This window comes from Ornithodoros turicata, chromosome 4 (genome assembly GCF_037126465.1).
Source record: "Ornithodoros turicata isolate Travis chromosome 4, ASM3712646v1, whole genome shotgun sequence".
Lineage (NCBI taxonomy): Eukaryota > Metazoa > Arthropoda > Arachnida > Ixodida > Argasidae > Ornithodoros > Ornithodoros turicata.
In genome coordinates this window covers 70,713,554-70,726,013 of record NC_088204.1, presented here as the reverse complement: position 1 = coordinate 70,726,013, position 12,460 = coordinate 70,713,554, and the positions used below count along the sequence as shown (strand labels likewise).

General features: G+C 46.0%; 2 protein-coding genes across 3 annotated transcripts in view; both read left to right on the top strand.

Annotated features, from left to right (window-relative positions):
• Positions 1–5,690, top strand: part of LOC135391808 (death-associated inhibitor of apoptosis 1-like) — a 44,804-nt gene extending 39,114 nt beyond the window's left edge. For both annotated transcript variants that reach the window (XM_064622278.1, XM_064622279.1), the window contains exon 16: positions 5,230–5,690. In XM_064622278.1, the coding sequence (XP_064478348.1) occupies positions 5,230–5,402 (173 nt within the window). In that variant the 3' untranslated portion in view covers positions 5,403–5,690. The remainder of the gene's footprint in view (positions 1–5,229) is intronic.
• LOC135391810 (E3 ubiquitin-protein ligase XIAP-like) overlaps positions 1–12,460 on the top strand; it is a 235,725-nt gene that overhangs the window by 145,953 nt on the left and 77,312 nt on the right. The gene's annotated exons all lie outside the window — the stretch shown is intronic.

Below are 12,460 nucleotides of genomic sequence, written 5' to 3'. Positions count from 1 at the left end.
TAAAACAGGCACGGCTTATCACGTCCGACTTTCGCTGGGATAATGCTTTCCCTCTCCCAATTTTAGGAACTGTTACTTTTTCTACTATCACTCTGTGGGCTGGCTTCGGAACCTCCTTTCGTCGCACTGAGAGCGATTGCGCTCAAAAAGTCATCGCGCGCTATGGTCCGGTGCTCCGAAAAGCATGATATTCGGCTATTTTTCCGATGGGATAGCTCGTGAATATCACTGTGAATTATCATGAATTCGAGTGAATTCGGCACGCTCTTCACATTGGTGGGGTAAAAAAGTGACAGTTACTTGGCAAATTTCCGAGTTCAGTTCGCAAATATTTACATAATTAAACTTGGAGTACATGACATTCACATTAGGAGGTGGCAAAAACCTAATAAGAACAAATGCCGTTGACCGCATGATTCTAGGTGGCGTAGTTTTTTTATTATAATTCAATGACACGTTTTCTGGGACACCCTGTATAAGTGCGCTGAAAGAGGCGGTGAGCAATTGTCCGGCTTCAGCGGTTCTGTGATGAGCAACTGTCCGCTGAGCAATAAAGCGTGGAATGCGCATGCAATAGCTACACAACTGAAATTACAAAAGGGGGCTTCAGTTTCGTGGCTAGCGACATTATATCGGTTCTGAAGCAGCATGACTGTTCACACACAATGGAGAAGAGCTCTGCACGGGACGACTTTTCCAGCCAGATCCGACCTGGGCGTCCCTGTTTTGATGCGGCCCGAACCGGTGGCTCGCCGAATAGAGCCCGGCCTGGCATTTCCAGCCGTGACTTACGCTTATCTTTCGCAGATTTATCAAAAGTAACGACGACCGTTAAGAGCATCAACTGTTTACTATATGCAAATTACTGTAAATATACAAATACTTGAGCCCTAATTCCCTGAACGCATTCTAAGGCTATTTTTTTGTTAACTGGCCGCTGTGTTTATTCATGTGATGCGCAATGGTTTCCTCCACGTGTACCTCCAACCCATCTGTATGTCTGTCCGAACTTCTCTTGCCAGCTCCTATGGATTGCGTTTTGCTTCTGTTTTCATTTGTATGCATTTGTTTGTATTTCTCTCATGTAACTTGCTGATTGATATTCTTCTCATATTTACCAGGGAGTTTATAAGGAGAGACGACAAGGAACTGGCGGTATAACACCGCAACGCATCACGGGACCAAAGTTAATTCAGGACACACGCAGGCAAGCGTGCGTCATCGATACACTGCAAGTTTTTGTGTAGATAGAGGGAGGGCTATGACTTCGGCGGCAGTGTATTGACGTGACGTAGTTATAGGGGGTCCGCCAATCGTAGCCAAGCTTTCGACGACCACTCAGCCACTCGCAGACGCAGCCTTTATGCATTTGATATCGTCTGGGGCGATTGGCGGTAGTGGGCGAAGCGGAAGACACAACCATGCTGCCTCTGCTTTCGAGTTGACGGACAGGAATGGCGCCGGGGGATGCCGAGTGCCGTCATCGTTACGTACGATGGTGTTATTGAGAGTTTGTACATTTCATGACAGCGATGAAAGACCCACAAACGCAACGAAATCTGCCCCTCTTTAAACGGACGGTCGCCATATTAGAAGGGGGAGAAAAAAAAAACGAATCAATAAACTCCCGCTGACTAAGGTAGCTCTAGAATGTGTCGCTTTAGGCTATCATGTAAAATAATTGCTTTAAGAAAAGGCGTTAGTACCCTCTGCCCCATTTACCGTGAAATACAGCAGGAAATCGCTGGATAAGACACACGTAAACCGCTGGCAAGTGGTTTAGGCAAACCTAGGTAGGCAGTTGGTGGCAGCAAATTGGTAGGCAAACCTACCAATTCGAGGATTTGGTGCTCATGATGGCGTATATGACATACGAGGAGATCATCTTTATCGGTTTACCCGCAAGATGCAGTTGAAAAAAAAAACGTAAAAAGCTTACTTCTGACCGTATTGGCGGTGTCAGTTTTTGCCCCTTCCCTTATTGCCTGCGGCTTCACCCGCACGAAGTCGCTCCTATGGGGGATCGCCACACCAGAAGTTCTGCTATATAGCCTACTTGGCAATGGCCCCCGTACCAGCTCAAATGGCCCAGCTTCACGACAATGATGTGTTCGACGAACCATTTTCGCTCTGGTCACGAAACTTCCCCTATAGGTTGACATAGGGACTGCGGCAGCCGCGTGAGGGCGCGCGGGTTAGCAAGGTGTGAGCAAGGGGTACGTGTGTGCAAGCAGACAGCTTATGATAGCGCGTGTTATGCCGTGCCCGGGATATTCATATTTTGGTATCGAACGCGTACATCGTTGCAGTAAGATGCGGACGTCATGCGTTGACATTAAAACGTGTGATACGCCAAGGGAAGGCGCTAAGTAACGATGTCTACCATGTGAGGACACTAAGTGAGAAAAGCCAACACGCTGGACGGTACGTCGAGTCGACTGCGGACATCGCATAAATGGCATCGCACAAATGATATAAAATAGAACTTAATGGGCTCGCAGTTGGTTTTGGAAAGGAACACGCCCTCTATGGGACCTGCGCAAAGGAGGAAAAGCAGAGTAGCACCATGTAAGTTATGAGGATGCCGGTGTTCGAAGGGCCGCTGTTGAGGATGCGGCTATCTGAAGAAGTTGAATCGGAGGAATAATGGGATGGGATGAAAATAAAAAGGGGGATATGCCTTTAAAGACAGAAAAGAAAGCACATGCAGATAATGCAATATGTACGAGACAGGTTTTATGGATATTTTATTGCTGTTGACGTACTGGCAACAGATAACTTTCATTGCACATAAACACGAAACGAAGCAATTGTAAACATAAGCAGCATAAGTCATTATCCTTCCTTAACACGAAGAATCTTCACTCTGTAGTGAGCACAATGCAAAGATGGTGGAGCCGGGGTAGTCCAGAAGGAATGGGTTCGAGTCTTGCAGCTGGCTAGCATTTGCAGTGACTTCCTTATTTTACATAGGCATTTTATTACAGGCAATATACTTGATGTTACATACACAGGCCTCAGAACGCCAAAAGCGATATAAGGTGAAAATAAATAATAATACAACTCGGTGCATGATTAACATTTAGCTATAGGAACAGTCCAGTGGTCCGTATTTGCACAATTCACCACCACAGTCGAGTTTTGCATTCCAGTGCAGAAAAATTCCTTACTGTGGCATGTCCTTCTCCCTCATGTCTTTCTCACCGCTCGATGTGCCATCGGCATTGTCGCGTCTCACAACGAATTCGTCTTCCCTGATGATGTCAGAAGGATGGAAGTGTTTCTCACACACCCGTGTCCACTTCGAGTCAAAGCTGTTTGTACCGTCCTTGCGAGGGATACCACGCTTCCACTTTTCTCTTTCTGTTGGATCGGATGGCAGCGCGAATAAAGAAACTTTCTCACCAGAATTATCGTACCCGGACCGGCATACCGGGATGCAACACGTCCGTGGTTAGTGATGTTTTTGAACTTTTGGCGAACCCGCGGTTCGACTGCGAACCTGGTGGTTCGCAAGGTTCGCAAGACGAACCTTCGAATTTGTTGTCAGTTTCGCAAATGTTCGCAAAAGTTCGCAGCTGAATTTAGCTGATTTTTTTCGTGGGGTCTTGGATGATAGGTAAGCGACGAAAGTCGTCCCCAGACCAGAGCCCACTAGTGTTCTGGCTTCGTGGTAAACATAGTTTGTACATTTAAGATTGAACTGCTAAGAGTTTTGCGCCGTTGTCCTTGTGTGCTTTGTTTTTCTTAACGCTGTTAACAATAAATCTACCAGAATATACGCTTAAAAATCAATGCAGAAAAAATAATCGCTGAAATATCTCCCGTGTATATAACAACGCAAAGGAATACCGTTAAAACTAAATCGTTTCATAATCCCCTTAAATTCACCGTACGGTTGCTACGGTCACGTGGTGGGGACGTGAGTGACATGAACAATTCGCTTCGAGAAATAGTCCCGAAGTCGGCGAATGTCAGTGGACTCCTACTATGACTATACTTGATAGTTCAATACTTCGTACGCGAAACAGTCGTGCTCCCTTTGAACGTCACTGCAAAGTGAAATCAGGGCACATGCAGGAAAGAACGGACGCTCAACACTGTCACTTCCTTCCTATTGGTGCTATCAAAATAACGCGGGACATGCATATAATGCCTTTCTACACTAGAAAAGAAGACGTAACAACACACACACACACACACAGAAAAAACATGACAGCCATGGCAGTCCTCTAGGTAAGGGGTTTGTGCTAAAAAGGGCAAAAACCACAAATGTAAGCTACATGTACTGCTATCCTTTGCGTGGAGATACATATGTCTTACTCCGCTGTCGCGTTGAACTACAGAAAATATTTTGAAACAGTTTATTTTTCACGATATATTTCGCAACGATATATTTTTCATGGTGGATGATGCATTCCTTCCCCCTATTGAAGACACAGAGAGGTCCAGAATCTGGATTTTAATGAAAGGCGGAAACTCTGGCAGACATGAAGAGGGCCCAGAACAGCCAAGGGGACCATAAGTTCTCGTGCTCCCCAGTTTTGTTGGCTTCCGTGCGCGAGCGGGATGACGTTTGTCCGTGCCCCACGATGACGGTGCTGATTAGCAGTTGTCCGGGGCCGACGGTAGCGACAGAGTCGTGACATGGATTATTTAGCGATTGTTTTTGCGCGGGGAGTTTTGCGCCGTAGATTCCTTATCGCGGAATTTTACGCGGTTTATTGTAAAAAAGATGTCTTTTGATTGCGAAGTTTTTCGATGATGAATAATCAGTGAAAAAGACCCTCGTGTGCTGCGTGAGAATGAACGGCATAACTCTCCATAGAACACAATGGGTCAGACACTGAGAAGGTCAATAATGAAATCAGCACATGCACGTAAGAGTACCTGGGATGGCTCTTATTTGTTTACAATGATGGAATACTTCCTCGGATTAGTTTTAAACAAATGAGGCAATGTTTCGTTATAGAACATGTGTTGTTTGCCTCTCTAACTGCGTGAGTGTATAAACGAGATGCGTTTGAATACGTATCGTACGTAAATATTCAAATACGTAAATATGTTTCATCGGTGGGTTTCCGGTTTGACCGTCCCTTTGATGTGGGCCGTTTTTACTGCGTCACCTTAGTACTCATAGGTTAGTCCGTTGTAGTCGCCTAATCTCAATAGTCTGTCCATGTACTCAGGCCTTATCTGTCTCGTTACCACTTGTTTTACTTTTCACAGAAGCAGACACAGGTGACCTAAGCAAGTGCATCGTCTGCAAAACTGGAGACCGACATACCATCTTCCTTCCTTGCAATCATCTTATCGCCTGCTCCAGATGTGCCGAGTCCTGCAGCGTGTGTCCATCCTGTAATCGCCAGATCGCGACTAGGAGGAAAGCCTTCTTAGCCTGAGAGGGAGATGATTTCATTTACACAAGCGCAGCTTCTATAATGAAACCGCAAATTAACCAACCACGCAGATTTTTAGCATAGAGTAGACATCGTAGAACGGGAAGAAAAACAATGTGCTAGTTTCCGGTGTAGAGTAGACCTTAGAAGTAGACCTTAGAAGTACACCTTAGAATCAAACAGCATCAACAACTTTATTACGGGAGAAAAATTTCTTACCTTAGAATCAATCTACTTACCTGATGTCGTAAAAATGATGGGAATAAAAAGGCTCTTTTTTTCTAATGCCGAGTACCCTTTCGGCTATTCTAAACAGACATGAATGTATAACATACAGTGTGTCCCTGCTAACTGCGAACAGCGTGTATATATATATATATATATGCTACAAAATTGAGGTTCGAACGACCAGGATGTTGAATATAGATAGGGGAGAAAAGACACCAGAGACTGAAGTAGGGAGTGGGGGAAAGTTATTTATTAAGCTGGCATTTAAACTAAGGGTCTGGGGAAGTCTACGTTTCGGCGGAAGCTCCGCCTTCTTCGGGACTGAGACGAAAATCTATGTACAATGTCTTTTAAAAGGTTACAAAAGTGTCGTCACAGCTGGAATTGTACCAGCTGTGACGACACTTTTGTAACCTTTTAAAATACCTTGTACAGAGAGAGAGAGAGAGAGACTCATGGAAGGATGCGACAACACCAGAGGACACGTGTTTCGCCGTGTTTGCGGCTCGTCAGCTCTGGGTAGCTGCGCATCGTTCGGAATCGGCAAACCAGGGGTCACTCAGCGAGCGATATACACAGGTGTATATCGCTCGCTGAGTGACCCCTGGTTTGCCCAATTTGAAATTATTGAAATTTCAAACACGTCTAGTGTCATTTACTTGTTTCTTTAATGGCTTTTTTTCATTTATTTTATATATATATATATATATATATATATATATATATATTTCTTATATATTTCTATATATATATATAATAAATGAAAAAAAAAGCCATTAAAGAAACAAGTAAATGACACTAGACGTGTTTGAAATTTCAATAATTCGTAGCCGTCTGATATATTAAGCCGTCCTATATATATATAGGACGGCTTAATATATCAGACGGCTACGAAGTTGAATAAAAGTGAAATACATAAGACGTGGACTATAGATTACAGGAACGGGTACAAAAAATAATTTATTTAATGGGTAATTTAACACATAGATTAAAAAAAGAGTGGTCGACGTTTCGACAGTGGCACTGTCTTCGTCAGGACAAAAGAGGTACAAGGGTTGCATATTGCTTAAACGGGTTCCGTGAGTGATGTCACAATCGGTGAAAGTATGCCACGTGGCAGTTGTCCGTGAGTCATATTCTGGAACATTCCGCAAGGTCAAGTCCGGGTGGTGATGTCATCTTTCTTGGGGAGCCAGCTCAGGGTGAGCTGTACTGAGGCCATAGCTGAAAAGAAAAAAAGAGGAAAAATAAAAGGAAAAAATGGGATGTATATCCCATCTTTGCGACCAGGTTCCTTGCTGTTGAAAGTACACCGGGATCTTGGTTAATGATTGATTGGAATTTGTAAATGAGGTAAGACTCGCGTTGTTCGCTGCCTCTATCGGAGCTAAAGTTTGATTGAAGAATCAAAAGGGCGACGTCATTTATTGAATGACCAGGCTGGTTGAAATGACAAGAAACAGCGAGATTTGTCTTTTTATTAACGTCCGATCGGTGGTTGTTGAACCTGATCCGGAAATATGTTTTGGTTTGACCTTCGTATTGTGCTTGACACGCGTTGCACTGAATGGCATAAATCACGTTGGATGAATTACAGTCAAAGTCACCATGAATTTTGACGAAGAAACTAGAATTTGTGCTGTTAAGCACGTGGGCACTTCGCATTAGTTTGCATATTTGACATATGCGGCCATTGCAGGGTGGCAGCATGCCGTCGGACTTGTTGGTCGGTTGACTTTGGAGCTGACTAGATTATAGAGGAGGTTTTGTGTGCGCCTGTAGGTCACACGTGGGGGTTCCGGTCGCATGCGCTCTGACTGACGAAGAATACTGTGGTAGCGATTAAGTATACTGTTGATGTTGGAAACATTATTGTTGAATGTTATAACGAGGTTAACGGAACCATTGTCTGATTTGCGGTTGCGGTTTTGAACAGAGCTTTGCGATCTGCCCTGCGGGCTTTCCTTATTGCGTCCTCAACTAAACTGGGTGGGAATTGGCGACTGATAAATGTTTACTTGAGTTGGTTCAAATTTCTATCCAGATCACTGTCGCTGGAACAGATGCGTCTATAACGAAGTGCCTGGCTGTAGGGGATAGCAAGTTTAGTGTGCCGCGGGTGGCAACTTTGAAAGCTAGGTACTGCTGGGAGTCGATAGGTTTACGAAACAGGTCCGTAGTTAGGACCCCGTCCGTTAACTTTACCTGGACATCCAGGAGTTAACAGTTAGAGCTGAGTAAGAATGGGTGAATTTGATAGACGGATGTGCTTTGCTAAAATTGCTAATGAATATATTTAGGTCGTCCTCCGAATATGGCCAAACCATAAGGATATCGTCCAGAAAACGCTTGTACAACGTCGGCTTTTTCTCTCATTGGAACAGAAATGCCACCCATAAATATGTTTGCATAATTTGCACCCTTTGTGCCCACCGTGCCTCTGACTTGCAAGTAATGTTTACCATCAAATGCAAAGTTGTTATTTTTCAGAATAAGGTTAAGGAACGTGAATAGAACACAAGGATCGTAATAGTTGTCCGAATATTTTAAAAATGCCCTTTGAGCTGCAGCAATGCCATCTTCGTGGGGGATGTTGGTATAGAGGGAAGAAACGTCTAGCGTGACCAGCAAACTTGAGGGAGGAGGTTGTCACTGACTTAATATTTCCAGGAACTGATTTCTATATCAAATACAAATCACTGATACAAATGATACAGCGATACAAATCACTGCCATTATCTTTGCGTGGATAATGGCGTGGAAGTTGTTCAATATTAGCAATTCTAAATTTTGTTTTGCCTCTTATGGGTTGCACATTCTCGAGTTCCGCTGTGTTCGAGCTCTTGAAAGATTTTATGTAGAATGGTCTCTCGTAGAACGGGTCGAGAGAGGACGATCGGGCACCAATTGTGCAGTAGACTGAATGCCTGTCTTGAAGTGGGGTTCTTTTCTTGCTAAGTCGTACCTTTGCTTCTGATACGTCTGACTTTCCTCGAGGTATTCTTTGGCTTCCACTCGTCTTTTTGCCAGCTCGTGGAATCTCTGTGCTTCGTCGAGCTGCTCTGAGACGACTCCAATGTTAAGTTGGCTCGGAAGTGTCAGTTCATACCCATGCATCAGAAAGAAGGGACACTTCTTTGTCGCCTTTTGCTTTGAAGCATTGATTGCGAGCGTTGCCTCGTGCAGTGTCTCATCCCAGTTTCGGTGTGAGTCTATGAGTTTTCTGATGACGGTCTTCATGGTTTGGACTGTGCGTTCGATCAGACCGTTGGCTTGGGACCATTAGGGCGGTGTGGTTACGTGGGTGACACCTAGCCTCCGGTGCACGGCTGCTGTATGCTTGTTGACAAACCCTCGAGCCTGATCGGTGATGACGACGTGAGGAAGGCCGAACCTAGGTATCCAACGGTTTCACAGAAAGTCTGCGTAAAACTTCGATGAAGTCAAAGGCACGGCTGATGCGTCTACATATCTGGTGGCATGGTCGATACACACCAGAACGTGAGAGTTGCCGTTTCTCTCAGGCAGGGGTCCGAAATGATCGAGAGAGATGACGGCATTGGGAGCCTCTGGAATCTTTCTTGGAGTAAGGAGACCTTCGTTCGTAGTTCTCCTGTGGTTTATTCGTCTGCAGGTGTCACAACTGCAGACATATTCTGCGATCTCAGACGACATTTGAGGCACCAAAAATTTTCTGTATTTCGTCCTTCGTTCTTGATACATCCATGTGTCCAGTTTAGTCATGGCACACTTTCATTACAGTTTCTCGAAGTGTTTCGGGGACGACGACTACTTGACGACTGAAATTGTCACGGACGATGGTTTTTACTATGATGCCGTTGTTCAACTGATAGCTGTACCCTGGCTGACCTTAGGCATGATGGATCGACAAAATGGGTCATTGGCCTGGTGATCGCGCAGACAAGATCCAGGGCTGGATACGACTAAGTGACACATGGTGTCCTCTGCACTCTATGAGGTTTTGAGCTTCTCCGAGGTATCATGCAATCTGGATAGTGCGTCAGCTGCTGCATTTGACTTTCCTGGACTGTGTCTGATGATGAAGTCGTACTCCGCGAGGTCGAGTGTCCAGCGTGCGAATCTGCGGTTCTTGAGGCCGTTTTGGACAAGATAAGTGAGACACATGCTGTCTGTGACTACGGTGAATCTTGATCCGCGCCTGAGGTATATGCTGAATTTCTCTATTACTGCCCAGTAGAGGGCCATGCATTCCACCATATTTGTTACATTCCAGCGTGCATGAGGGAGTCTCGAGCGTTGAGTGCCCTGCATGCAAATTCGACGACTCTTTCTATCTTGCTGTGTGTTTGGGCGAGGATGGCACCAAGACCAGCCTGAGATGCGTCAACGTACACGGTGGTGGGACGTTGAAGCTGGAACGCAACTAGCGTGGGCGGATTTTTCAACTTTGGTTTGAGGTTGTCAACTAGTCGTCTAAATTTGTCTACGTCGGCTGTGCGCGCGAGGTCGGGAGTGCGTCCTTCGGCGTTGATTACGAAACCAAGAGATGTCACTTTGGATCGTATGAGCTGGCATTTCCTTATGTTGATTCGGAGATCGTTTTGCACTGCTCTGATGAGTGCTGCTTCTAGTATCTCGAGCGCCTCTTCTATCGTTCTGGAGCCTTGTCCCACGTCGTCCATGTAAGTGGTTGTGTTTGGAAGTCCTTCGAATGTCATGCGCATGACTGTTTGCATAGTATGGGGAGCCTTGCAGAAATCAAACGCCATTCTTAGGTACTCGTACTTCCCATCTGGCGTTATGAATGCTGTCTTGTAGACATCTTCTGGCTTTATGCGAATTGTTAGGAAGGCAGTCTTGATGTCCATCGTTGTGAAGTAGTGGGTCTCGTTCCTCGTGATATCACCCAGAGAATCCTCGATTATGGGCATCGGGTAAGGTGGGTTTATAGTCTTGTCATTAAGTTTGCGGTAGTCATGGACCATTCGTCTTGGGGTCGTAGGATGGTGTGGTTGATCCACCACTATTGTTGGGGCGGCGTATTCGCTGTTGCTTCTCCTGATGATTCCTTAATGCAAGTACTTGCGGACTTCATCATGTATGAATTGTCGATCTGCAGGTGAACAGCGATACGGTCGAGACGACACTGGGATATCATCCCGTAGTTCGATTGAGTGCTCTGTGTGCGGGCACGTGCCTAGAGGATGATGGCTGGTCGAGAAGGCTTTGTGATGTTTAGCAAGAATTTCTCGCAGTTGTTTACGCTCTTCTGGAGATGCATCTGGGGTCATCATCTTGGCTGCTTCGTCAATGTCCTGTAGAAGATCTGCTTCGGGATTTTCGGCTTCCGGGTGTAATGCGACGATGGAGCATGGGGCGGTGTCCTGGACTCTAGCGGTCCCGTGTCTGGCGAAAGATACTTATGTGCTTCTGCTGACTTTGGTAATACTGTGGAACTCGATTTTATGTCTGTCAGTGGGACGACCGTGACATCATTTGATGGGTGGAAGGTGACATCGACATTGGCTGCATGTCTCCAGTCTGAACCAAGAAGTTAATCAATAGGAGACGGCAAGGCCGTGATGACCACTTTCGGAAGAGTGACTTGAGTTTCGCCAACCGTGACTGTTATGGCGGTGTACTCGCTTGGTTGGACTTGTCGATCAGGACTGTGATAGGTTCCGATGCTGACCAGGGAGTTGTATTCGCATTTGGCGGCAAAGCTTTGCTGTCAACGTCTGATATGTTGGCTTTGGTGTCGATGCACGCTTTGATTGACGTGTGCTTGAGTGAAGGAAACAGTGCGCACTCTTTGGTAGGGGAGGCCGCTGGCAACGTTTAGCGGTTTCCTTTTCTTTGGCTGCACGTTTCTGTTCAGCTCGTGTTGTCGCTGCAGTTTTCGGTTCGGGACAGCCTCGAGCAAGATGCCCTGGGCTGTTGCAGTTGAAGCATACGTTGCCTACAGTCTTTCGAGGTGTCTTGTCCGTGTGCCCAGGTGTGTAGGCGTTGTCATCTTCTTTGAACGTTCTGTCATCTTCCTGGTTGCCACGTTGAGATGATGGCTGGCAAGTACGAGCACTGATTTGCAGCATTGCGTGGTGAGAGCTAGGGTTGACCCATCTGTCGTCCTCGAACGCGTGAAGGATCAGAGAAATGCGTTCCACAGCGTCCACTCGATGTGGGGCCTTTTCCAGCATGGCGTTTTTGGCGTATATGTACTGGACTATGGTTTCGTTTCGTCGCAACTTTCGCTCCTTTTGATAATCAAGAAAAGCTTGGAGCGCGCGTCATTTTTCGGGGAAAGCGTTCTGTAATCGCGCTCTTCCACGTGTCCGAGTCGTGTATGAGACAACCGTACGACCGTTGCCAATGACGGGCTGCGCCACAAAGACGTGCATTGCGTTGAGCATAGTCAGGTTTGGCGTCCAGTTCGCCAGTGATGCGATTCGTTCGGCCTCCAAGATCCAGTGCTTGAGACTTTACTTTTCGTCGCCAGCGAAGGTTGGGATTGGCACGTGTCACCCGTGGAGTGGACTTGGAACGCCTGCGAGGGACGTTGTAAGGTGTTCATTAAAGCTTCGATGATGCCCCTATTGTCCGTTACGTTCGGTGAGCCTGATGTGTGGGATGCGGAGGTTGACGTTGCCATAGCTTGTGCCGATTCGTCGTTGCGTTGTTCGTTTATTCGGCAGAGCTTCGCGTTGCATTCCGCTCGTTTTTGTTGCGTTCGTTAAGGCATTCAATGCCTTCGTGATGGCACGTATTTGCTCCTTGATTTCCAGTATTTCGTAGCGGAAATCATCGTTCGAGCTGTTTTCTGCCATGTTTCTTACGTCTGTAGCTTCGTGGGT